Source organism: Oncorhynchus mykiss, chromosome 4 (assembly GCF_057628025.1).
Source record: "Oncorhynchus mykiss isolate SJ-2025 chromosome 4, ASM5762802v1, whole genome shotgun sequence".
Lineage (NCBI taxonomy): Eukaryota > Metazoa > Chordata > Actinopteri > Salmoniformes > Salmonidae > Oncorhynchus > Oncorhynchus mykiss.
The window spans coordinates 65,450,305-65,477,786 of record NC_143025.1 but is presented as its reverse complement, the minus strand read 5'-3'; the positions used below and the strand labels follow the sequence as shown (position 1 = coordinate 65,477,786).

General features: G+C 42.9%; 1 protein-coding gene across 2 annotated transcripts; it reads left to right on the top strand.

The window, feature by feature from the left end:
- The first annotated feature begins 131 nt into the window (after positions 1-131).
- Positions 132-24,429, top strand: LOC110522189 (E3 ubiquitin-protein ligase RNF217). 2 transcript variants are annotated; one of them, XM_021600368.3, is made up of 6 exons: positions 132-1,389; positions 15,617-15,838; positions 16,171-16,335; positions 17,251-17,452; positions 18,583-18,654; positions 20,122-24,429. In XM_021600368.3, the coding sequence occupies exons 1-6, from the start codon at positions 478-480 to the stop codon at positions 20,196-20,198; spliced, it is 1,650 nt and encodes a 549-aa protein (XP_021456043.3). In that variant the 5' UTR covers positions 132-477; the 3' UTR covers positions 20,199-24,429. The 2 variants fall into 2 exon arrangements, with proteins under 2 accessions (XP_021456043.3, XP_090088820.1); XM_090232694.1 differs by lacking the exons at positions 15,617-15,838; positions 16,171-16,335; positions 17,251-17,452; positions 18,583-18,654; positions 20,122-24,429 and adding an exon at positions 5,054-7,094 and having other exon boundaries at positions 353-1,389.
- Positions 24,430-27,482: the final 3,053 nt, after the last annotated feature.

Here is a 27,482-nt window from a genome sequence, read left to right as displayed (position 1 = left end):
TCCAACTCTTGAGGTATTACTCAATTTGTGGAATCAAAATGTTGTCCTTTATGACTTCTTGCATCAGGTGCGTCCATAGATTGATTAGGTGCGCCCTTTGTGCACAATGGCGTATAAATGACAGATCATACAGTGCCAGATTGTTTCTACCTTGGTTGGAGGTAGCCTGTCGCTGGGCAGACAAGGATCCCCCAGACTGCACTATCAAAGTAAAATAAAACCAAAACGTAATAGGTGGATATGTATGAAACCTTCTTGCTTGTTTTTCATTGACAAATGCGCTGCCGTTTGCCACAGCCAAAGAGCTGGATGTTTGGATGAAGTCAAACAGCTACCACGTTACGGATTTATTTTCTCCCACACGCAGACCCGGAAGCAGAAATACAGACTTGGGCTTTGTTTTGTTTTGTTAGTATCTGGACTGGAGTTGGAGGGGAAGCGACAACGTGTGCATGGTCGGGGAGTTATACCTTGGGAATGGAAGATGAACACATTTCTCTCAATGTTTACAAGTGTACAATGCCTAGTTTTGTCAGCAGTTATGACGAAGAGACAGTCTGCAATCCATCAGAAGTGTTTGATAAAGTTGAGACATCAGGCACAGATTTTATTCAAGATGCCTGGGAAACAAAGATCCGAGCACAAGACGGGGCATCGGAGACGCACAAACACAGACCTGAGAGAACGAGTTGTAAAGAAAATGTTGAAGGATACAGTTTCAGAAAACCGACTGCAGTGGATATTTTGAGGAATTTCGGGACGACGAGATCCCCCCCGAATTCCAATTACAATTCAGCAGATGACCAAAAAGAGCCAGAGGATGCCGTGGTAGAAATTGTTTTAAATGAACGAATTAATTATGTGGACCTTGAAAAGTCAAGTGGTAGTGAAACGAAGGGTGGAGAAGAGCAAATCGCAGATCACACAGAGGGATTAACGTCATCCGATTTGGATGAAGTCGATGTAACAGATTCTGACGAAATTTGTGAAAGTAGCAGGGCTGACGACGATGTCGTACAGTTGAAGGAACATGTTTACTGTACGGTATACTGTATTGCAAACGATAACTACAGGAAACCGGCTGACAATGCCGGAGAACACCAATATAATGGGGCGATAACTCCGTCAACATCAAACGTCGCCACAGAGCCATCCACGGATTTGCAGCAGCAGAGCGATTTGGAACTAGGCCACCCCTCTGTCCCGGAGCCATACACCCTATCGAACCTGATTGATCCTAGAACTCTGAACAACTTTTACAACGGGGATTACAATGTATCAATTGTCTTGACCTGTCGCATCTGTCTGGACGACAAGCACATAAAGCCGCTACATTGTTGCAAGAAGGCTGTCTGCGAGGAATGCCTGAAGAGATACATCAGTTCACAGGTATAAACCTGGCATCACAGTTCACTGAAGGCTGTCTCCAGCGTCACATGTTTTCTGTGTCAAGCCGTTTGGATGAAGTGTGTGTGTGTCTGTGTGTGTGTGCGTTCAATAGACACAGGGTAAATCCGCAACCCTTTTGATTTGAACGAAACCATAGTTGCCCATTGTAGAGGTGCTAAGAGAAAGGTATTTTTTGGACCTGAATGCCAAAACATTCAAGAGATAAGGTGCTCAAAGGTGACCCATTTTGCATACCCCACTATAACCATGAGACACCCATGTCTTCCTCACTGGAAAAGATAAACGGTTGAGATTGACATAATTTAAAAGCTTAGTGTTGTCAACATTTTATAATTTCTGGAAAAAACGTTTTTTAATTTTTTTGAAATGCATTTTTTAACCTTTTAATGTAATCTAATCTAATCTAATGTTATCTAAAAACGCATAAAAGGCGATTTGTTTTCTTCATATTTGTATATATTGTAGCTTTGACCTTATTTGACATCATCTGAGGTTTTTGTGTTGTTCCCGCCATCAGTTGAGACACAACATGCTCTTGAATACACGGTGGGTGTCATGTTTTGGCTGATAAATATACTAAAATAGTCAGAAAATAAACATTTCAACATTCAAATCGTACCACAAAGACGGTTGGAGTTCCACACAACAGATAATGTTGTTTTAAATTATACTGTCAATCCCCCATAGGAAACCTATTGAAATCACACACCATTTAGCCCAGGGGCTGTTGGCTAGAGTGAAGTAGCCAAGACCAGTGTAGGCACATTTGCTATTTAACGCAACAGTTTTTGTGAAAAAAAACTATTGGTAGAGTTGAAAATGCGATAGATACACATTAAACTTTACATTTTTATTCGGTACATGAAAACTGAAGGGAAGCATTACATTTTATGTGCACTACGTCATGACGCACTTTATATCTGCATAAAGTCTGGTAGAAACACACCACTGGTGGGAAAAATGCACATATTCTCTTCATGCTGAAATTAGAATATTCCCATGAAAATCTGTCGCCAATTTGATGGAAATGTAGTCACACAGAAAGAGATAGGGCCTATACATATTCAAACGAGGCCTACCTGTTGTGATTATTGTGGGTTTTCACAACACAAATGTATGTTTACCCTCATTGGATTAGCTTTGGGATCATTTGAGACACTCCCTAGCTCATTGGCATGTCAATAGCTTATCCAGGTGCAGTATGTAGTGGTATGTAGACATTTGGCTGCCTGTGTCGTACTGTATACCCAATGGGAGCGTTGGTCCATGTGCTCAGACTAGTTACCACGAGGAGGAACACCTGCTGGGGCAGTCAGCTGGGAGAGTACTGGGGTCTAGTATTACACTGTACACCATGTGCTCAACTACCTGAGGTAGATCCAGTCAAAGTAGTCTGTCTCCGCTGCAGCCTGGAAGAGAGACAAGTAATTGGGATGTAGGTTAGTATAGTGATAAATTAACAGGTTTAACAATTTTCCATCTTAGTATTAGTGTTATGCCTATGTGCCAGTATTTTGCTGGGCAGCTTGGGGAGAAGGGATGGAAGGAATATCCCATTGTGTTGTAACTGTGCTGCCTGTCTCAGCCATTGTTTTCCTTGTTTAGGGAAGCCATGTGCTTCCTGCTTGCTGAACCTACTGACTCCTCATGTAAGGAACAATCTGCAACAGTGCTGTGCTATGGAATTCAACAGGATAACTAGGCCCAACTCTGTGCTACTGAGTGTAAAGTGAAGGGATATGTTAGGCATTCCCCAGAGAATGTATCCGTGTCCCTGTCTATCCTTGAATAAAGTGTGGGATGACTGTGTGGGATGACTATGGTATACAAAGTTTCTATGGACGGCTAACACAGAAAACCTGTGTGTGGTGTCTGTGGGTGGTTTGCACAGATATGGAGGATGTAGAAAAAACAAGTAAAGAAATTGACTAAAGAAATTGCAACATCAGTGAAGGCACTGACTGACTGCCTGCAAAATGGATTTGTTGGCTGAGTGCTGTGGGTGTGCTGTCTATCCTCACGGCTGATGGCAGCAGCGGAGGTAGGGTTAGAGATTGTTATGTGTGGCTGTAATTGATAGCTTAATCCAGGGGTTCCCCAGCGTTTTATACAACCCCGCGATGTTAACAAAAAAAAAAAAAAAGTGATGTGATCAACGGCCAATGTTTACTTTAATAATTGTGGCTATGAGAGTCTACTACAAATCAGTCTGACAGTACTTTTGACTGTATTTCAATCTGAAAGTATGGTGTGAAGTGACTGGAATGCATCAGAAAGGTATTGGGAAGTTCAGAAGATAATCAGGCAATAATGTTGCATGATCTTCTGTGTAGAAAATATGTTAATTTTCCACAGTCTGATTTAGTGCCTGCCCATTGGGCAAAGACTTAATTTCAACCCCAAACATCTGTGATGACGTTGAATCAATGTGCAAAAACTGATTGGATTTGCAAAGAGTCATTAGCGTAGCCCAAATTTGAACATAAATCCAATGACATGGTGACATTTGTTGTTGATTTCACATTGAATTTGTTAGTTGACAACTCAACCAAATGCATACAAAAAAAAATCACAAACGCAACATGTAACAATTTCCACAATTTTACTAACTTACAGTTCATATAAGGAAATCAGTACATCAAAAATACATTCATTACGCCATCGTTTATGGATTTCACATGACAGCCATGGGTGCGCCTGGGAGGGCATAGGCCCACCCACTTAGGAGCCAGGCCCACCCACTGGGGAACCAGGCCCAGCGAAGCAGAATTCGTTTTTCCCCACAAAAGGGCTTTAATACAGACAGAAATACTCCTCAGTTTCATCAGCTGGGTGGGTGGCCCCAGACGATCCCACAGGGTAAGAAACCGGATGTGGAGGTTCTGTGCTGGCGTGGTTATGGTCGTGAGGCCAGTTGGGCATACTGCCAAATTCTCTGAAATGACATTGGAGGTGGCTTATGGTAGAGAAATTAACATTCAGTTCTCGGGGAACTGCTCTGGAGGATGTTCCTGCAGTCAGAATGCCGATTGCACACTCTCTCAACACTTTAGACATCTGTGGCATTGTGTTGTGTGACACAACTGCACATTTTAGAGTGGCCTTTGATTGTCCCCAGCACAAGGTGCACCTGTGTAATGATCATGCTGTTGAATCAGCTTCTTGATATGCCACACCTGTCAGGTTGATGGATTATCTTGGCAAAGGAGAAATGCTCTCTAAAAGGGATGTAAATAAATTTGTGCACACAATATGAGGAAAATAGGTTTTTTTGTGCATATGGAAAAAATATCTGGGATCTTTTATTTCAGCTCATGAGGTAAGGGACCAACCAGCACATGTTGCATTTATATTTTTGTTCAGTGTAAATCAAAACTACACGTTGAGCTGGGTGATCTAGTACTCTCTGTTCTAATGGGTCCTGTGCTTGTTGGCATTGTAGAGTGAAACAGGACACACGTACACATTCCAGAGTGTCTTATCTTTCAGTAATATGGTCCTAATATTTTGTAGCTTCAACCGTTCAAAAGATACAGCCTCATTTGTAGGAAGAAAGCAGACCTCTAGCGGCTACTGGAGGTTACTGCCGTAACCCTGGTTCTATGAACAAAGTGTGATTATTATTATTTGTTATTTTTTTCAGGGTTTCAAATCAGGCGACCCAACATGTGGCCGCGACCCCTAGCTTGGAAAACGCTGGCCTAATCACAGAGCTCTGTCCCTGTAGCACCTAATGAAATCCCGTTGCTCTTCCACGAGAGGCTGTGTGCTGCTGTGTGTTCTCTCTGAAGACGATGTCAGTTGGCCACCAAGACGGATCTTGTTATTGTCGTCTATGTAGCATCAGATTGCAGACTGTTCCTTGACTCAAATCCAATTTAGTCCTTGACTCATCAAGGTCAGGATAGGGACTGATACAGCACAAGAGCATTTCCATGTAAAAGACCCATCAGCGCCAACATACGAAGTTCATAGGAGCATATCAAATTTGGGTGTCAAATGAAAGCTGAGAGTCAATATTTTTGGGGAAATGAAAGCATAGATACATTTTTCAACCATTTTCCATAAGAAAATGTTGGCATAAGCAAAGGCTTCGATTTTTGGATAAACAGAAGGAAAAGGGGGTTTTAGAAAATGGCTTAAAAGGTATCACACATACATCAAAACACAATGATGTTGACGTAAAGACCCTACCAACTCATATCAACACATGTTTAGTTTTGGAGAAATTGTTTACCTTCTGTAAGTTTAAGAAATGTTGCCCTGTGCCTTGAATTCTGTTACCAAAAGCCCACATATTTTTGCATTGTAATTTCAGAAAATGTTCATGATACAGTATATCTGCACCAGTAGTGGGAGGATAGTGTTTCACAGTATTACTTACCCGCAAGTGTTATGATTAGCTGTGATATTCGCCTATTGATTTCTCCTGCTGGTGCGGCATCTGTTGTCAAAATGGTGAAAGCTGTTTTGACTTTGTGGTTCTCTGGTGGAAATCGGGTAAAACGGCCAATGTTGAAAAAAATTCTACACTGTTCGTTCAGTTTTTGTGTATTTGAGAAAGCAAACACTTAATATGGTAGGGAATCATTGTACCTTCTAAATCTCTGTGAAATATATTTTCAATAACAAGGCTCAAGCACGAGTCTCCGCCATGTTACGGGGAAATGGGATGCCATGTTACGGGGGAGATTTGTTTTTAATGTAGCCTAGTGCTATTGCAATTCACCTAGCTTCCACATACTGTAGGGGAGAAATTCTAGGTGTAGCACCTTTTAAGATATTTGCTCATTTCTCTCCCTCATGAGGAGGGAGGATAATGAAAGTTCACAGAAGTAATAGTAGACCTACCCATTAGTTATAGTGATTTTACTGATATCAAATTTGTTTATGAATTATTAAGAGATTAAAACTTGTTTCTGTTACCACGTCGGTAACAGAAATACTGCAACTAAATTAGCCTCAATGGGAAATTATAATAGTCACAAACCACAATGGGGTCACCTGCTACTGTTGTCCCTTCCACTTGCATACTGTTATGTTCAGCTCATAACTGTTTTCTTACTTTTGTCTGGCGGTCAAACCAAGTGTCTTCGTCTGGACAACCCCTCTCTATCTCTCTCTCTCTGCCTTTCTCTGAACCTACCATGTTTCACAAGTTTGGACAGTACAATACATTACTGAGTACAGCACAGTACAGTACAGTGAGCAGAGCATTAGTGAGCAGGTGTACAATAGTTACAGTGAGCAGAGTTACAGTGAGTTACAGTGTACATTAGTTACAGTGAGCAGAGTACAATAGAGTACATGAAGGAAAAGTAGAGTAGAGAACACTATGTTGTACTCTACTATACTGAACTACACTCTACTTTACTGTACTCTACTGTGCTCTGCTTTGCTGTGCTGTGATGTCCAAACTTGTGAAACATGAGGAGAATAACGTTCATATGCATATCTGTGTAGTACAGATCAGGGACCCATGATGTAATTCCGTTACCATAATTCTGTTACCGGGTGTAAATCCATTTCACTTACTGTAGTTCAATAACCAAAATACATTTTGTTCAAACTCAAGGTGAACTCAAGTATGTCATAGCTGACACCCAATTCTTTCTGCAGACATCTTTGAATCTTAATTCGGAGCAGATATTTACAGTACCTTCAATAAATTATTCAACACCCCTTGACTTTTTCCACATTTTGTTGTGTTACAGGCTGAATTTTAAAACGGATTAAATTGAGATGTTGTGTCATTGGCCTAGAACACGCAATCCCATGTCAAAGTGGGATTATGTTTTAGACATTTTTACTAATTCATTAAAAATGAAAGCGGAATCGTCTTGGGTCAATAAGTATTCAACCCCTTTGTTATGGCAAGGAAGTAAGAATTTCACCAACAAGTCACATAATAAGTTGCATGGACTCACTCTGTGTGCAATAATAGTGTTTAACATGATTTTTGAATGACTACCTCTTCTTCGTACCCCACACATGTAATTATCAGTAAGGTCCCTCAGTCAAGCAGTGAATTTCAGACAGATTCAACCGCAAAGACCAGGGAGTTTTTCCACTGCCTCGCAAAGAAAGGCATTTATTGGTAGATGGGTAAAAATACTAGAAAGCAGACAATGCATATCCCTCTGAGCATGATGAGGTTATTAATTACACTTTGGATGGTGTATCAATACACCCAGTCACCAGAAAGATACAGGCGTCCTTCCAAACTCAGTTGCCAGAGAGGAAGGAAACTGCTCATGGATTTCACCATGAAGCCAATGGTTCACAACAGTTAATGGCTGTGATAGGAGAAAACTGAGGATGGATCAACAACATACTCCACAATACTAACAATACCCTAAATGACAGAGTGAAAAGAAGGATGCCTGTACAGAATAAAAAATCTTCAAAAATGTGCATCCTGTATGCAATAAGGCTCTAAAGTAAAACTGCAAAAAATGTGGCAAATAAATTATGTCCTGAATACAAAGTGTTATGTTTGGGGCAAATCCAACACAACACATCACTGAGTACCACTCTTCAAATGTTCAAGCATGGCAGTGGCTGCATCATGTTATGGGTATGCTTGTCATCGACAAGGACTAGGGAGCTTTTTTTGATAAAAATAAATGGAATAGACCTAAGCACAGGCCAAATCCTAGAGGAAAACCTGGTTCAGTCTACTTTCCAAAAGACACTGGGAGACATTCACCTTTCAGCAGGACAATAACCTAAAACAAAAGGCCAAATATATAGTGGAGTTGCTTACCAAGACAACATTGAATGTTCCTGAGTTGCTTACTTACAGTTTTGACTTAAATCTTCTTGAAAATCTATGGCAAGAAAAAGGCTGTCTAGCAATGATCAACAGCCAACTTGACAGAGCTTGAAGGTTAAAAAAAGAACAATAATGCAAAATATTGTACAATCCAGGTGTGCAAAGAAAGCTCTTAGAGACTTATCCAGAAAGACTCACAGCTGTAATCGCTGCCAAAGGTGATTCTAGCATGTATTGAGTCAGGGGTGTGAATACTTAGGTAAATTAGTTATTTCTGTATTTCATGTTCAATACATTTGCAAAAATGTACCAAAACATGTTTTCCCTTTGTTATTATGGGATATTGTGTGTAGATGGATGAGGGAAAAAAGTAATACATTTTGAATTCAGGTTGTAATTCAACAAAATTAACGAAAAGTCCAAGTGGTATGAATACTTTCTAAAGGCACTGTAACAGAGTTTTTGGAAAACGTGGTCACATAACAAACCTTAAAGAGATTTTACAGTAATTCCGTTACTAAAGTGTACATCTGCACAGTTCTTCCACCAAATGAGCCTCTGTACATTTTTCAGTGGAAATTGTTCAAAGTAGTCCCATGTGCATGGAGTTGTACGGTTTGTTAAACATAGAAATTCATGTTTTTTTTGTTTGGCATACATTTTAATTGAGAGAAAGAAAAAAACTGGGTCAAAGAGTAATTCCGTTACCGTGGAATTCCTCCATGTTCACATGGGCTTCTTTAGGGATGAATTGGCAAATTCAATTGTTTCCAGGCTGTAATGAGCAGGCTGAGGGTTTCAGGGGCAGCAGCACAGTCATCCTGTCCAACCATAGTTTATGTGGTTTGCTGCTGCTACTGCTCACAGTGATATTATTATGCTGTAATAGCTGTATAATTCAAAATGTGCCCAATTGATTAGGCACTGTGTGGACATTGTTGTGTCTAATGGATGTAATTGGGGAATGACAGGGCCTTTTGTTCTACTGTTAGGGTTTGTCTTGCGTTCTTTGGCTTGGCTTTGGCAGTTATGAATCTGCTTGTGCTAACCTGTAAAACCTGCCTGTTGAAATGGTTCTCCTGCGCCAAACAAAGTGTAATGTCTGTTACAGTACATTAACACGTTAAACACAGTAACTTCAACTGCTTGCTTCATAAAGTGGCAGTGTCTGTCATGCCTCTTGCTTTTCAGTGCATTAAACCTTGATTTAGAGGATTTGCTGTTGGCTCTCTTAGGCTCAAATGCTCTCAGACTTGTGCACTGGTTTCTAAGCGTTTCCAGTGACCTGTGGACAGTACATTCTATGATTCAAAGAGTTTTAGGCATTCCTTGCTTTGTGTGAGTTCTATGGATCCTATCCTACAGTTTAGGCCTAGTTGCTCTCCAAAACTTGTCCAATAATTGGCCAAAGTTTTCTGTCTCAACCGATGTGGGCTTGAAGTACACGCCTACCAGCTCTTGAGTCCTACAGTGTCTTTTCTTCTCCCTTTGGAGGAGTTCTGATAGCTGCTTTGCCTGCAATGATTAAAACTGTCATTGCTTTTAATATCTGTATTTGTATTCCTGTTAGGGTGACGTCTGGTCTGATGATAAAAGCCTGTATGTCTTATAGTCTGAATATAATAGGCTGTGTGAGGGGCCTCCCAAGTGGTGCAGTGGTCTAAGGTACTGCATCGCAGTGCTAGCTGTGCCACTAGAGATTCTCGGTTCGAGTCCAGACCGGGAAACCCATGGGGCGGCGCACAATTGTCCCAGCGTCGTCCGCGTTAGGGGAGGGTTTGGCCGGCATCGCACACTAGCGACTCCTGTGGCGGTCCGTGCACAGTGCACGCTGACACGGTCGCCAGGTGTACATTGTTTCCTCCGACACATTGGTGCGGCTGGCTTCCACATTAAGCGGGCGTTGTGTCAAGAAGCAGTGCGGCTTGGTTGGGTCATGTTTCGGAGGACGCATGGCTCTCGACCCTCACCTCTCCCGAGTCTGTACGGGAGTTGCAGCGATGAGACAAGACTGTAACTACCAATTGGATACCACGAAATTGCTCTCAATTCATGTGATGCTGCCAGATCAAAGGGATGGAAATACAAATAGTTCAATCTCCTCACCATGTCTTGGGTGCAAAAAGGCACTGCATTTAAATGGCTAATTCTTCTTATAATCGAGCCACAAGCGTATCCTCAGTTCCTCCTTGCTTTCTGAGCCCTGTCACAGCCGAGCCACGTATTGTCTACTTCCGACTCGTTTTTTCCCCTTTTGGTTGATTACAACATATTATTACTTCCTATTTCCTTTGATTAAGGGACTCGTTGTTATTGACTCGCCATCTTTATACTGTAGAGGAAACTCCTATCAGGCTTAGTCTGTCTAATTGTGTTAAATAAACATGCCTCAATGAATCTCAATGAGAAGAGGCTGATAAGTAGTTGTGTGCCGGTCAGTCTTTGACGATTGCAATGTTCTGACCTTCTGCCAGGATCCAGGAAGGACGTTATCCTGCCCTCTAGATCCGGAGTGATGCCACGTGTCTCAATCCTGTCCCTCACATTGGCTCAGAGGCGTTACATACATGAGCTTGGCATACCACTGGTTTGTCATCCCTGTCAGAGAATATGAAGACTTTCCTCTCAGTACATATCAAAGTATTGCAGATGCTGCAAGACACATTGTTATTCGCTTGTCTTTTTGCATGGTTACGTAATAGTATCCCTAACATCTTATTATGACGAACACGGACAATATAACACTGGTAGGGACGTGACTGATTCTCCAAAGCTGTGATCAAACCGACGCTGAACGTTTGAGTATCTGTAGATTCACGTCAGCATCGCAAATCGTTTCATGAGCATAGCTGAAGTGTGACATAGCATAAGGAAGTATAGAAGGGGCCACCCTAGGTAGTATTCACTGTGTTGCTTCTTGCATTGTCACATTGCTACCAGTCTTATTTTGTGCCACTCCTCTACCAAAGCTGGTTCCACCGGCTCAGGGTGAACACCATGGACAGGTGTGTGTGTGTGTGTGTGTGTGTGTGTGTGTGTGTGTGTGTGTGTGTGTGTGTGTGTGTGTGTGTGTGTGTGTGTGTGTGTGTGTGTGTGTGTGTGTGTGTGTGAGTGAGCAATGGACAGTGAGAAAGAGACCTCTAGCCCGGGGGGGTCGCCTGAGGACAGAAGCCTAATAAAGTTAATCTGCACCTCTGGTCATTAGTGAAATCAGGGCTAAAATTAGGCCTAATAAAGGGATGAAAACGCACTCCCGGAGATCGCTCATTATTATCTCTGCTAGACTGTGGTGGACTACAGTTTCTCCTCTGCTCACATGTGTTTGGCTCTGAAGCAGCAGGGCAGTTATACTAGGCTCCCGAGTGGCGCAGCGGTCTAAGACACTGCATCTCAGTGCTAGAGGCATCCAGGCTGTATCACAACCGGTCGTGATTGGGAGTCCTATAGGGCGGTGCACAATTGGCCCAGCGATGAACTAAGGACATGCATCTGGCTCTATTACAGGGGAAGTCGGAAGTTTACATGCACTTAATTTGGAGTCACTCCACAAATTTCTTGTTAACAAACTTTCGTTTTATCAAGTCGGTTAGGATATCTACTTTGTGCATGACACAAGTAATTTTTCCAACAATTGTTTACAGACAGATTATTTCACTCATAATTCACTGTATCACAATTCCAGTGGGTCAGAAGTTTACATACACTAAGTTGACTGTGCCTTTAAACAGATTGGGAAATTCCAGAAAAATAATATTTAGAATATTCTGATAGGCAAATTGACATCATTTGAGTCAATTGGAGGTGTACCTGTCGATGTATTTCATGGCCTAACTTCAAACTCAGTGCCTCTTTGCTTGACATCATGGGAAAATCAAAAGAAATCAGCCAAGACCTCAGAAAAAATTGTAGACCTCCACAAGTCTGATTCATCCTTGGGAGCAATTTCAAGGAAGAAGCCACTGCTCCAAAACCGCCATAAAAAAGCCAGACTAGGGTTTGCAATTGCACATTGGGACAAAGATCGTACTTTTGGAGAAATGTCCTCTGGTCTGATGAAACAAAAATAGAACTGTTTGGCCATAATGACCATTGTTATGTTTGGAAGAAAAGGAGGAGACTTAGCAAGCAGAAGAACACCATCCCTACCGTGAAGCACGGCGTTGTGGGGCTTTGTTGCAGGAGGGACTGGTGCACTTCACAAAATAGGTGGCATCGGGAGGTAGGAAAATTATGTGGATATATTAAAGAAACATCTCAAGACATCAGTTAAGTTAAAGCTTGGTCGCAAATGGGTCTTCCAAATGGACAACGACCCCAAGCATACTTCCAAAGTTGTGGCAAAATGGCTTAAGGACAACAAAGTCAAGGTATTGGAGTGGCCATCACAAAGCCCCATAGAAAATTTGTGGGCAGAACTAAAAAAGTGTGTGCGAGCAAGGAGGCCTACAAACCTGACTCAGTTTCACCAGCTCTGTCAGGAGGAATGGGCCAAAATTCACCCAACTTATTGTGGGAAGCTTGTAGAAGGCTACCCGAAATGTTTGACTGAAGTTTTTACAACGATTAAATGTCAGGAATTGTGAAAAACTGAGTTTAGATGTATTTGGCTAAGGTGTATGTAAACTTCCGACTTCAACTGTATATGAAGAATTTAGCCATTTAAATTAGGCTTTTTAAAATACAGCGTCGTTCGGGTTTGGCCGGGGAAGGCCTTCATTGTAAAAAATACTTTGTTCTTAACTGACTTGCCTAGTTTAATAAAGGTTAAATCAAATAAAAACAAAAAAACAGCACTAGATCACTAATGGTATGCCCTGGCGAAATCCAGGGGCACACTGCTCTTAGAGGAGAAGGTAGATGTTATAGGCCTATATATTTTTCACACCTTGCCACTGCTCTAGTGTCCCTGCCGTGTTGGCTGACAGGGTCACTGTCCTGTGGCCTGGTTGATGGGTGTAGAGTTGGGCTCCAGGGTCGCCCAGGGGACACCCTCGTCACTGGGCACCACCTTCACAGGTGGTGACTCTCTTACTGACTGTCTCGTCTCATCAGCATCACAGCCTAGCTCGTCCTAAGCCTGTGACCTTGTCTGTGCAGGTTTAGCCAATAGCTGGGAATTCCCAATGCAAGTCACAACACAAACATCCCACATATTCACTTCCCTTTATTTACACACACAGTAGTTATTAGTGATGGGGGGGGAATATTGATACAGTCACATTTTTCAATATTATTTTTCAACAATATTATATTAACTTTGGCTCAAAGTATTGATTTGTAAAACAAAAAATGCTACTGTAGGTAGCGTTAGCTAGCGCTAGTCGGTCAAAACTCCAGTATGTTTTATCCTATAGCTCGTTCTCCATCTTCTTTTTTAAATAGTGAGCCAACATGTTTTCAGAGGTTTTATTTCCGTGACAGTCGTAGTATCGAATCACAATACATATTGTATCGGCACCTAAGTATCATTATAATATCGTATCGTGAGATCCCTGGTAATTCTCAGCCCTAGAAGATACGTATATCATGCTGGTGCCCATACAGGGTTAGTTACATTAGGCCAGACATATTATTAGAGGAACCAAGCCTGTAATGAATAAATACACGTATTACATTTTTAGCTAATACATGTTATTTTGTCCAGACCAGTCAGCTGGACTAAAGTCAAATGAAGGTCCCCACTCCACAGGAGTTGGCTGACTTCATAGTTCCGGGAAAGAACAGTGTATTACTGATATCCCACTGTTTCACCAGATTATCATCTCAGTTGCACTGTGACTCCTCTTTCTTGGAGAGTTTTCGATCAGCTATCTCTAAAGAACAGTCTGTGTTTTGTTCTCACTTTAGGCCTACCTAGTTCTGACCACCAACCTCTCATGTGAGCTCATTGGGCAACAATGGCTGAGCTGCTGCTGCGGTGCACTTAGCAACCCCAGAGCAGAACAGAGTAGACAGCCTGGCCCTGAGGAACTGAGCTGAGTGCAGGGCCAGTAACAGCCCATAGGGCCAGAGGTCAGACTGTCATAGTGTTAGGAGCATGCTCAGTCTGCTGGGCATTACCCCAGAGGTGTGCTGTGTCACTCTCTAGTCTAGGGGTAGGCAACTAAATTCAGCCGTGGACCGGTTTTTGTCAGAACAAATAAGGCCAAAAAGAGATTTGAAAATAACAATATTTTCCTAACTTGATTACATTGAGACATGATCACATTTTTATATATATATTTGTGGGAATACTTGGGAACAGATTTCCTAAATTAAGCAAATTTTTTGCTGGATTCCTGGTGATTTTACAGTGTATTTTGACAAACATTTTTAAAAAACACGTTTTTAAAACTCATGTGTCAGTTTTGGCCCACCTGTTGCTGACCCCCTGCTCTAGCGTCTTCTTAGTCTACTGTATGTACTACAGGCCTAGCCAGCAGAGGATTAGTTAGATCAGAGCAGCAATACTGTGTACTAATCCTCTGGGAGGCCTGGACCTGGCCTGCCCTTCTGTCTGTACCATCCCTTCGGTGGTAGTGGGGTGGAGGCTAAGACTGTCACTGAGACCTTGTACTAGGGCCCTTCTTCCTCTGTTGTTTTCCACAGCTGTAGTAGTAGGCCACTACTGTTGTTCATAGAAGCCTTCCAGCTTCACCCAGGAAGTCCCAGTCTGACACCACGTCAACGTGAACAATGTGGGCGGAATGAAACCTTATTGATACCAGAAATCTCTCCTCGCTCCCTGCTCTACTCCTGCCTCTGGGAACCAGTGGAGGTCACAGAGGAATGAGAGCATTGAGCCCTCTCTTAAAACCCAGATCCTAAAGAAAGACCCCCCCCCATTCACACATTCACACACTCACACACACAGTATTTATATTATAAGGGTAGTATGGTAACAATTAACTTTGCCTTATGTCAGTTAGCCTACAGTACCTGCCAGGCCATGTACAATGAGTGTATAAAACATTAGGTACACCTGCGCTTTCCATGACAGACTGACCAGGTGAAAGCTATGATCCCTTATAGATGTCACCTGTTAAATCCACTCCAGTCGGTGTAGATTGAAGGGAAGGATTTTGAAGCCTTGAGACATGGATTGTGTATCATTCAGAGGGTGAATGAATGTAAGTGCCTTTGAACAGGGTATTGTAGTGGGTGCCAGGTGCACCGGTTTGAGTGTGTCAAGAACCGCAACGCTGCTGTATTGTATGTAATTGTATTGCTTTGTCTACCATTCATCTTCATAACACATTACGCAATCCAGTAGCTTCATGTATTGACAATATTTGATAACCGGATCTAAGGCCAATGGCAATGTGTTTACATGTAACGTATGACCACTGTCCATTCGGTAGATGATCCTAATTTGTCATACAGCATTCTGTAGAGTAGATCAGGAACCACGTCTCTCTTCATTGATCTGTGTAATGTCTATGTCTGCCCCAGGTCAGGGTGGGCAGAGCGGACATCGTGTGCCCCATCACGGAGTGCAGTGGTTACCTGGAGGAGAGCCTGGTGGTGTCCCACCTGGGCAGCGAGGAAGTGGCTAAATACAAGTACTTCCTGGAGTTGAGCCGGGTCGACTCCAGCACCAAACCCTGTCCCCAGTGCAGCCAGTTCACCTCGCTGAAAGGACGCACCCCCAGCAAGGCAGACCACAAATACAAGGTGAGAGAGAGGGACTATACTGTTCTGAGATCAGATATTATACAGAAGGACTGAGCCCAAGTAAAAGGTGAGTACAGGGCCTCTGCTGTTTCTAGCACGAACCCTGATATTATACAGTAATAATAAGAAAATATCTGAATTACATGTCTTTCTGAAGAATGCATATAATCTGACCTTGTGTACTGCTTTGGGAAACGCTTGGGTTCCTTAAATCATCGACAAAGTGCATCATTGTGCATAATTAATGATGGAGGCTTTAGTCTGTGCAGACAGGCACATCTATGCACTGTATGCCGTGCATCTAGCCGATCACATGTCTATGCCCTCTGCAGATCCAGTGCACCAAGTGTCAGTTTGTGTGGTGTTTCAAGTGCCAAGCCCCATGGCACGACGGTTTGAAGTGCCGGGACTACAGGAAGGGGGACAAGCTGCTGCGTCACTGGGCCAGCGTCATCGAGCACGGCCAGAGGAATGCCCAGAAGTGCCCCCGCTGCAAAGTGAGTGACAGGGCCAGGAGAGTTTACAAAAATAGCAAACCTTGCTCCTTGAGGGAGATTTAGGTTGACAGTTTTGCAGCAAAACGATGGTCCTTAAAAGGTGTTCACTTGACTAGGAAGGTGGTGTTTAAAGTGAGCAAACACAGCAAGCCCTGTATCTCAGAAAAACCTGCTAATTGTGTTTAAAGAATCTCAAGAGAGGACCGACAGTTCTCCAGCCCTTTATGTCTACATTAGGTTATTAGAGATGTGCTTTTCAGGTGTTCTCCAGCCATGACACTGTCCTCGGTGCATGTTCCCTCTCTCTCTCTCTCTCAGAGCTTCAAACACAGGGTTAGGAAAGAGAGAGACAGAGAGATATTGTTGTTGTCTTTGTCTCCCTAGTCCACTTGTAATGATGGCTAGAAATGAAGCATTCCAGGAAGTCATAAGACTGAGCCTGGGGTCAGAAAGTCCATACCAAATTAGATTTGGAGAGCAACAACAGCAAACACAACACAGGACTGCTGATTCTTCAAGGTGTTGGGATCCATCACTGATGTGTAGGCTGCGAGCTGTCTGTCTGTCCATGGCAGCACTCTCCTCTCAATGTACTGTCAGTCGGCATGAGTCAGGGAGAGGGGTTGAGTGAGGCTCAGATATCAGGACAAAATGTTTCATTATTTTTCCTTAAAACAAGCCAAAACACTTTGTCCGCCACACAGCTTGAAGTATAGGCTACAGCCTGTGTTTTATATTCTGAAAAGACCTTCGATGAACTAACTGATAGTCTCGTAATTGCTACATATTCTCAAGAGTTATTCATTTGTGCAGAAGTTAGGATCTCACTTGAGACGAACAACGACTTCTAAAGGCTTTATAGATGGAGCATTCACGAAGTCATATGTCGCTCCCCGATGATGTCACGCTCCCCAGATCCACATCCAGAGGACGGAGGGCTGCGATCACATGAACTGCACCCAGTGCAGCACCAACTTCTGCTACCGCTGTGGGGAGAAGTACCGCCACCTGCGATTCTTCGGGGATCACACGTCCAACCTCAGCGTGTTCGGCTGCAAGTACCGCTACCTTCCTGAGAAGCCCCACCTCCGCCGGCTGGTCCGGGGGTCCGTGTGTGGTGAGTCTACCCAGCCTCAGCCCGGGCCCCAGGGGCCCTTAAAGACTTCATAGAAGGGACACATTGGGATTCACTAAGTTATTAACCATTACATTTTATGGCATATAGAAAATATAGACCCTCTAGTGCTGATTTAAAAAGATGCTCTGATTAGCAATTGTAATTTTTTGGCCTTATGCCTGACTGCTGAATGTAGTTATGACACTTCCTGTGACTTTCCTCCTTTGTCTCTGTGATCAGACTCAGAGAGATAGATAGGCAGGCGGGGGCGACGAGGAAACTTCAATTACCATGTGGGTGGCCTTTCATCCTCTTAATCAAATCCCGCTGCTTATGAATAATTCACACAATAATGAAGACGATCAAAACGGCATGTACTAGCTTGTTGCTGCTGATATGACTCTTTCATAAACCCGTTTTCGCTATACAATTACTGCCTCTGCTAAAAGTTTGCATTGTTGTCACGGCTCTGAAGTCAGAACAATACCGGCGTACTATAGTAGCAACCACAGAGGTTTGCATGACCCTTATCAGCAGAACGTCCTTATCTGAGGTTACGCGTGTCTCTGTGACCCTGCCTGCCGTCTCTGAATAGTAAACAGCTCTCCCGAGAGATGCAGTAGCTTTCTAAGAGGTGTTCTGACTGCAACTCGGTGTCTGTCGTATCCCCAGGGGCTCAGGCAGTGTGGCGTGTAGTGACATGCGGGGCCTCAGCTGTTGCTCCCCGAGTGGGGTTAGCTAAAGTTAGTCAGAGGCTGCAGGTTGCCAATGGAAACATCTGACACACGGTTGACTGTGGGCTAATGTGGCCTTCAGAGGGGCTCCAACTACCTTCTATTAAGGCACTGCTCACACAACTCACATTCTATTGTTTTGACAGCCTTGACAATGTTTCCCCCATATTCAGGCGCAATACTACAAACAACTGTGTTTGTTTTTATTAGGAAGACCCCATCTGCACCCCTATCCTATTTCAACCAATGTTTGATAGCCTGTTGAAAATGTTGATGTGCTGTCTACGAGGCTGCTATTCCAAACTCCCCTGTCCTCCCCATGCATTTTCATGTGTGTACTTGTCCTGACCCGTTATGAACATCTGTGTTGTCTCTTCTGTCTTCCTCCAATCCCAGTAAGTAAAGTGGTGGTGGCCCCTGTTGTCGTAGTCTTGGTGATGGTGGTTGGAGCCTTATCCCTGGTCGTAGGTAAGCACTGTTACATCCTGTTCTAATCCTCAAGAGAACTTGACACATTAGATAACCAGTGGTGCTTTAGATATAATCTATAATGTGTTACTTTCTCTTGGGTCAGGTAGGTACATGTTGTGTGACTCGGCTTGTCCAGTGGCTGTGGTGTGCTGGCGAGGGCCACCTGTGTCTTGGTGTAAACAGATAGAAGCAGCTAAGTGTCTGCTTTTTCAGATAGCTCTGCAACACTGGGCGGTGGGAGAATGACACGCTGATATAAAGCTGTTGACAGTCACTTGTTAATCCGGCAAAATGTTAAATGTTGTTATTTACGTTGGATAAAAGTAAACACTCGAAGCTATTTCACACACTGCAGTTGAGGAACAATGGGAAAGTAATTCTGCTTTGAAAGTTGATGAACTTGTTATCCCACCTTTGAGAAAATGGCCCTTGAATGTTTTGCTACACCTACTGGAGAGCTCCCCTTTGTCTACACCCATTCAGCATCGTTCACACCCTCTAAAGCCTTAGCCCCACCCATCTCTTTAAGGATTCTCATGTGAGGCCATGTGCTAAACAGAGTGGGTAAGGTGGTGTAGTAAACAACCGAAGATTTCAAAAACTCCAGGTAAAAAATACACTTTATCTAGTCCTTGGCCTATATCCTAGTCTGACTTTTGTGCAGGTCATGTTGTTCTTCACATTAGCATCTCTGGTAAAAACACACTATATCAAATACTATCAACGTTTATTTGTCACATGCACAGGATACAGAAGGTGTAAATGGTACAGTGAAATAGTTACTTGCATAGTAGCAATATCAAAATAGAAAGCTTCCAGATAAAAAATATTGTACACTGAACAAAAATATCAAATGTAAAGTGTTGGTCCCATGTTTCAGGAGCTGAAATAAAAGATCCCAGAAATGTTCCATATGCACAAAAAGCTTATTTCCCTCAAATGTTGTGCACAAATTAGTTTACATCCTTGTTAGTGAGCATACCTTTGCCAAGATAATCCATCCACCTGACAGGTGTGGCATATCAAGAAGTGGATTAAAGGGAAAAGGGGATACCTTGTTAGTTGTACAACTGAATGCAATGAAATGTGTCTTCCGCATTTAACCCAACTCCTCTGAATCAGAGAGGTGCGGAGGGCTGCCTTAATCAACATCCACATCTTCAGCGCCCGGGAACAGTGGTTTAACTTCCTTGCTCAGGGCAGAGCGACAGATTTTTACCTTGTCAGCTTGGGGATTTGATACCGGCTACCTTTCGGGTTACTGTCCCAACGCTCCTACCCGCCAGACTACCTGCCCCCCCCTTCACAGGTGCACCTTGTGCTGGGGACAATAAAAGGCCACTTCCTTGTGGGAATTGTCACATCATTTGCATGCATTAACTGTCAGTCATTTCACTGAGTTTACTGCTCGCTCTATATATTAACCTGCCTGTTCTCTCCTGCTCTGCTCCGCTCTCTTCTCAGGCCTCGTGGCCTTCCCTATCTACTACATCTGTAAGAAGAGACGGAAGCGCACCCAGGGGACAGGCCGCTGGCTCTGAGCTGAGGACCATGACAGTGTGGTCAGGACCCTGCTCCAGAGGCGTGGCCCAGCGAGGGGACACAGGGTTGGGGGAGGGGTCCTTCCAACACGCCCCACTAGTTTCTAGCCCCAGCCTGAGAAGAACCATGCTTTAGAGTGGGCTCCTCTCTCTACTTTATGTCCACCACAAAACTGTCTGTGGCTCCTCCTCCAGCCTGTGGATCTGAAGGCTCACAGAGCACACAGAGCAGTCTACTACTGTTCCCTCCCACTAGTGACCAGGATTGCTGAGGAGAGGCCAACTGACAGGCAGGTACAGCCTCTGGTATCAAGAAGCCACTCAATTTCTTTTAGAAAAGTTTGAGGTTATTTATTGAATGGTTTTTAGTACTGTTGTTTGGTTTTGTTTTTTTGTCTGGGCTCATATAGCATGGATAGTGAAACAAAAACACATTGGATAGAATGAGAAAGAGTCCCTCAAGGTGTGTGAGTGAGTTTATCACCATTCTATTGGTTACGCGTACAGTAGAATGCCTTTTGCGGACCCTGAGAACCTGCAAATATCAGGGATTGTATTGTGGTGCATACATAGATAGTAACATCACATCAAGCAATTGATTTCTCATTGTTAAGGACCAATCCCTAACTGTTTCCTGTAAGTGAGATTCCGGCTCCATTCAGCCGCTTCCGCCCCTGCCAACCTCGGAGTGCTGTGCCCACACACACACACACACACACACACACACTGGTATTTGCATCGTCAACAAAATGCATTTAAGTCTTTTTCATTGTAGAAAACAGTGGGGACAGCACTGTTTAAATAACTGCTGTTTGATGCCTAGTAATCATTTATCAATAATCTCATCCATACTTGCAAAGTAGGGTTTTACCCTATCTCTGTTTTTTTTAAGTGTTCTATTGTCCTAAATGATCCAGACAAATGTGGTCCAATTTAACGAATGGGAGAAGTCTGAGTGTTCACAGACAATAACCGAAAAGTGCTTCATGTGCCGCAAAATATTTATTTGTTTTGAAAATGTACATTGGATACATTTTCTGCCTCCTTCAATGGTCAATATCAGATGTTTTCTGTGAGAATAGATCTAAAAACACACTTAAAACATATCTGTGGAGGACGGACCAATGGACAGACAGACTGTAAGAACCGTAAATGATCCAGAAGTCATGGTTTTGTTATTTACCTTGAGGAGCCTATTTAAGGAACTCACTTTCAAACTCACTAGATTGCTTGCAACAACCACTTTCCCATAGTCTTCCATTATTTAAATCTAGTTAAAGTGTCGTACATGCTATTTGTATATGAATGTGTCCATGAACTTCATACTAGTCATGTCAGGGGTTTTTGTTCACATCAAATGTGTGGCTTGACATCATTAATAATTAACTATCGTTCATTCTCCATTTTAATATAAAACACTGATTACAATAGGGAATGGTAATTAACCTAACACCAAGTCAATTTGTGCACAACATCAGCACAGGAAAAACAGTCGTGTTTGTAACACAGATGACAATCAAGTATCTCTTAGACTTAAAAAAAAAAAAGTGGCCTTTGATGTAAGTACCCTTTTGAAAGCCACACAATAGACCTGGAGCTGTGCCAGGGGAATGGTGGATTTTATGAATCTTAAAAGGATGTAACTTGGCAACATTGGGCCTGTCCAACATCTTCCCCCCCTATCCCCCCAAATCCCCAACCTTCTCACTGTGGGCGCTGTATACATCAGACATTCAGCTCTGCATTGATTATTATTGTGTTATTAATGACACAGACTATGATGATGATGATGATGATGATGATGGAGATCGATGAATGCTCGGTCACTACTTACCGTGTGGACTTCAGTTACCACAATGTCAAAGGTCATGGACAGAATTTGAACTCTATTAGGCTTTTGTAATTAATCTCAGGGAGCATTCTGTTACCATTCTCCACGGCTGTCTTTCCCTGCATGCTCCTGTAGCTGCCACTGTACTATGTGATCAAAACCTGTCACACATATTGTTTGTTTTTACATGGTTTTAAAGATATAATTTTGAAAATTTTTCTCACCAAGTCATCACCTGGATAATACAGTTGAAGTCGGAAGTTTACATACACTTAGGCTGGAGTCATTAAAACTCATTTTTCAACCACTCCACAAATTGCTATACAAACTATAGTTTTGGCAAGTTGGTTAGGACATCTACATCGTGAATGTCACAAGTAATTTTTCCAACAATTGTTTACAGACAGATTATTTCACTTATACTTCACAGTATCACAATTCCAGTGGGTCAGAAGTTTACATACACTAAGTTGACTGTGCCGTTATATAGCTTGGAAAATTCCAGAAAATGATGTCACGACTTTAGAAGCTTCTGATAGGCTAATTGACATAATTTAAGTCAATTGGATGTGTACCTGTGGATGCATTTTAAGGCCTACCTTCAAACTCAGTGCCTCTTTGCTTGACATCATGGGAAAATCAAAAGAAATCAGCCAAGACCCCAGAAATTATTTTGTAGACCTCCACAAGTCTGGTTCATCCTTGGGAGCAATTTCCAAACGCCTGAAGGTACCACGTTCATCTGTACAAACAATAGTACGCAAGTATAAACACCATGGGACCACGCAGCCATCGTACCGCTCAGGAAGGAGACGCGTTCTGTCTCCTAGAGATGAACGTACTTTGGTGCGAAAAGTGCAAATCAACCCCAGAACAACAGCAAAGGACCTTGTGAAGATGCTGGAGGAAACAGGTACAAAAGTATCTATATCCACAGTAAAACAAGTCCTATATTGACATAACCTGAATGGCCGCTCAGCAAGGAAGAAACCACAGCTCCAAAACCGCCATAAAAAAGCCAGAATAGGGTTACAACTGCACATGGGGACAAAGATCCTACTTTTTGGAGAAATGTCCTCTGGTCTGATGAAACAAAAATAGAACTGTTTGGCCATAATGACCATCGTTATGTTTGGAGGAAAAAGGGGGAGGCTTGCAAGCTGAAGAACACCATCCCAACCGTGAAGCATGGGGGTGGCAGCATCATGTTGTGGGGGTGCTTTGCTGCAGGAGTGACTGGTGCACTTCACAAAATAGATGGCATCATGAGGTTGGAAAATTATGTGGATATATTGAAGCAACATCTCAAGGCATCAGTCAGGAAGTTGAAGCTTGGCCGGAAATGGGTCTTCCAAATGGACAATGACCCCAAACATACTTCCAAAGTTGTGGCAAAATGGCTTAAGGACAACAAAGTCAAGGTATTGGAGTGGCCATCACAAAGCCCTGACCTCAATCCTCTATAAAATTTGTGGGCAGAACTGAAAAAGCATGTGCGAGCAACGAGGCCTACAAACCTGACTCATTTACACCAGCTCTGTCAGGAGGAATGGGACAATATTCGCCCACAATAAATTTATTGTTGGAAGCTTGTGGAAGGCTACCCGAAACGTTTGACCCAAGTTAAACAATTTAACAGCAATGCTACCAAATACTAATTGAATATATGTAAACTTCTGACCTACTGGGAATGTGATGAAAGAAATAAAAGCTGTATTAAATGATTCTTTCTACTATTATTCGGACATTTCACATTCTTAAAATAAAGTGGTGATCCTAACTGACCTAAGACGGGGCATTTTTACTAGGATTAAATGTCAGGAATTGTGAAAAACTGAGTTTAAATGTAGTTGGCTAAGGTGTATGTAAACTTCCAACTTCAACTGTATATTAAGATGCCATTGTTTGATGCCACTTTTAGTGTATACATGTTACATTTTAATCTGACATCGGATTGGGTAGGTGGAGGATCCACCTCGGACGTCTGAACTCGCCAGGGGGCTTATCGGCTGGCTGAAGCCCCTATTCGTGCCATTGTGGCCTGGTTACCATAAAAATATGACTGGTGCCTTTACAAAGATCATTGATATAGGCTTGACGGTCTCATCTCTGCTCCAAAAACGTCTGTAGCTTGCACAACTGAAATGGTAAATTTCTCCTGATCTACCCATTGTAGATGTCAATTATCTAGTAGTTTAAAGCTACAACAACACCAATAGTCGTTTTTCATGTATTGGTTGGTTTATGAAATTCAAATGCACAGATTTGTATTCTACTTTTGTTTGTGGTTCTTCTGTGCTGCTGCACCACTATCTTCACAGTTCATGTCATTCACGTTTAGCTGTTTGTGTCAGATGTAATTGTGGAGTCATTAAAAAGTGATGGTTAAAACGCCAAAAACATATGTCTTTTTTTTGTGTGAACAATTGTTTTTATTGGATCACGTCAAAGGCAATACAATCAACAAATGAACCTTGGGGAATTGGACACGATGCAGACAATTACATTGATGGAAGCTACGATCTATAGATATGGAATATTAAAGCTGATCTACCTCCTAAAGAAAATAGTTATAATAATCTACCTTCTTCCTGTATTAAGCCAGGCAAACCAATTGATGGCTCAACAAAAAACACTGTCTTGCACTTACCAACTGTGATGTATAGTTTTTAAAAGATCTCTGGCCCTTCCCTCCCTGACCAAACCCCATTCCATCCATCCACAAAGATGTCCTATTCAGAAGTTGTTTTTACAGAAACATGATCACCCTTTATTTCCGTTAGTGCTTGCCCCCTCTGAGAGTAGCCTACACCACACCAGCCCGGCCAAGCTGTTTTGTTATCTGTCCTGTCCACTCTATCTTCCCTGGATGGACAGACATAGGAGAAGTCCCAAATGGCACTCTATTCCCTTTATAGTGCACTACTTTTGACCAGGGTCTATAGTCGACCACTACAGTATATAGGGTGGCATTTGGGATGCACATGCAGCTCCCCAACGTCATGTAACCCAACCGGGGCCAGTGCTTACTCAGCAATACATAGCTCTGGGATCAGCTGACCTTGCAGCTGTGGTGGCCACTGAGAAAGTGAGTCATGACTTCTAGCTGGTTATGGACCCACAGGTCAAGAGGAGGATTCCTGGGGGATGGGGAAGTAGTTATAACAGGGCCTTCAAACAGCCAAGCTCTGTGGCTGTGGACTCAGCTCCCAGCTGGTTCCTTCCTTCCAATCGGGATCATCTGATTTATTGTGTGTGATTAGAATGCTGTGAACAGCTGTGTAAATATACAGCACTCCATATCAAACAAATTCAACAACACAGAGGCTCAGCAGAGCTGAAAAAGCTATGAAATATACAACACATTTAATGAGAATTTCCTGTAGTTAGTGGTTATGCTTTGGCAATATTACATACAGTAGTAATATAGGCTTTTGTTGCTGTTCTGCCCGATGCAAGGGCCTCATGTCACAATAATAAACCAATGTGATCTGAATCATTGTTAATCATAATGAAAATTCCATTCAGTCAATTGAATATCCTGCCTCCTGTTTCATTCTGTAATGTGGCCTTGATGTCTGTCTGTGGGACTGTTTCCTCATGGTGTGGGGCTGTGCTCCTCTGTCTTCATACTAGCTGACACAGACATCCTGTTGACAGAGCTAAGACAGAATAAGACTTGGCAGAGCTGCAGAGGGGAGCTCAGCTGCCAGTACTAGTACATACTAGTACCACACTGATTCCTGGTACAGCATAAAATAAAGCACATCCATATTAAAACTCCCAGTGAATTACAGAATTTCATATGGTGTTTTGATAAGACAGGGAAACATTTAATCTTTAAAATCCGTTTGAAATTACTTTCACGGAAAGATTACAGCTTCAGAATGCAAGGTTTTTCAAAAACACATCAGAGCTGAAAAGAGCAGCTGCTGCTTTGAGGGAGATGTGTTCAGTGCTGTTTCTAGGCATAAGCGGTATAATCGGCTTTTTTGTTTGTTTTGGGAGTAAGTCGGGGTCTCAACTTTGTAGATACACTATACAGTATATACAAAAGTATGTGGACACCCCTTCAATTTAGTGGATTCGGCAATTTTAGCCACACCCATTGCTGACAGGTGTATAAAATTGAGCACACAGCCATGCAATCTCCATAGACAAAAATGGCAGTAGAATGGCCTTACTGAAGAGCTCAGTGACTTTCAATGTGGCACCGTCATAGGATGCCACTGTTCAGAAAGTCAGTTCGTCAAATTTCTGGCCTGCTAGAGCTGCCCCGGTCAACTGTATGGGCTGTTACTGTGAAGTGGACATGTCTAGGAGCAACAACGGCTCAGCCACGAAGTGGTAGGTCACATAAGCTCACAGAACGGGACCGCCAAGTGCTGAAGTGTGTAGCGAGTAAAAATCGCCTGTCCTTGGTTGCAACACTCACTACCGAGTTCCAGGAAGCAATGTCAGCACAATAACTGTTCGTCGGGAGCTTCATGAAATGGGTTTCCATGGCCGAGCAGCCGCACATAAGCCTAAAATCGCCATGCTCAATCCCAAGCATCGGCTGGAGTGGAGTGAAGTTCACTGCCATTGGACTCTGGAGCAGTTGAAATGCGTTCTCTGGAGTGATGAATCAGGCTTCACCATCTGGTAGTCCGATGGACAAATCTGGGTTTGACGGATGCCAGGAAAAAGCTACCTGCCCTTATGAATAGTGCCAACTGTAAAGTTTGGTGGAGGAGGAATAATGGTCTGGGAATATAATTCATGGTATGGACTAGGCCCCTTAGTTCCAATGCAGTGAAATATTAATGCGACAGCGTTCAATGACATTATAGACAATTCTGTTCTTCCAATTTTGGGGAAGGCCCTTTCCTGTTACAGCATGACAATGCCCCCGTGCACAAAGTGAGGTCCATACAGAAATTGTTTTTCGAGATCGGTGTGGAATAACTTGACTGGCCTGCACAAAGCCCTGACCTCAACCCCATGGAACACCTTTGGGAAGAATTGGATCTCCAACTGCGAGCCAGGCCTAATCAGTGCCCAGCCTCACTAATGAGGTTGTGGCTTAATGGAAGCATGTCCCCACATCACTGTTCCAACATCTAGTGGAAAACCTTCTCAGGAGAGTGGAGGCTGTTATAGCAGCAAAGGGGGACCAACTCTATATTAATGCCCATGATTTTGGAATGAGATGTTCAACGAGCAGGTGTCCACATACTTTTGGTCATGTAGTGTAGATCATAAAATACACAACGTGCAATTTCAGAATGTGGTAGTGCATCAGCAGCTATGCCAGTCACTGACAGTCACTCAATTAGCCCATGTCAGCAAACATTTTATAGATTGCTAGGTAAGTTAGTCTAGCCAGCTATCTAAACCTTATAGTAATCAAGGCACGTGCCCAGGGGCCCTGACCCCTAGGGTGCCCCCATTGATTTTGTTAGTTACTCTCA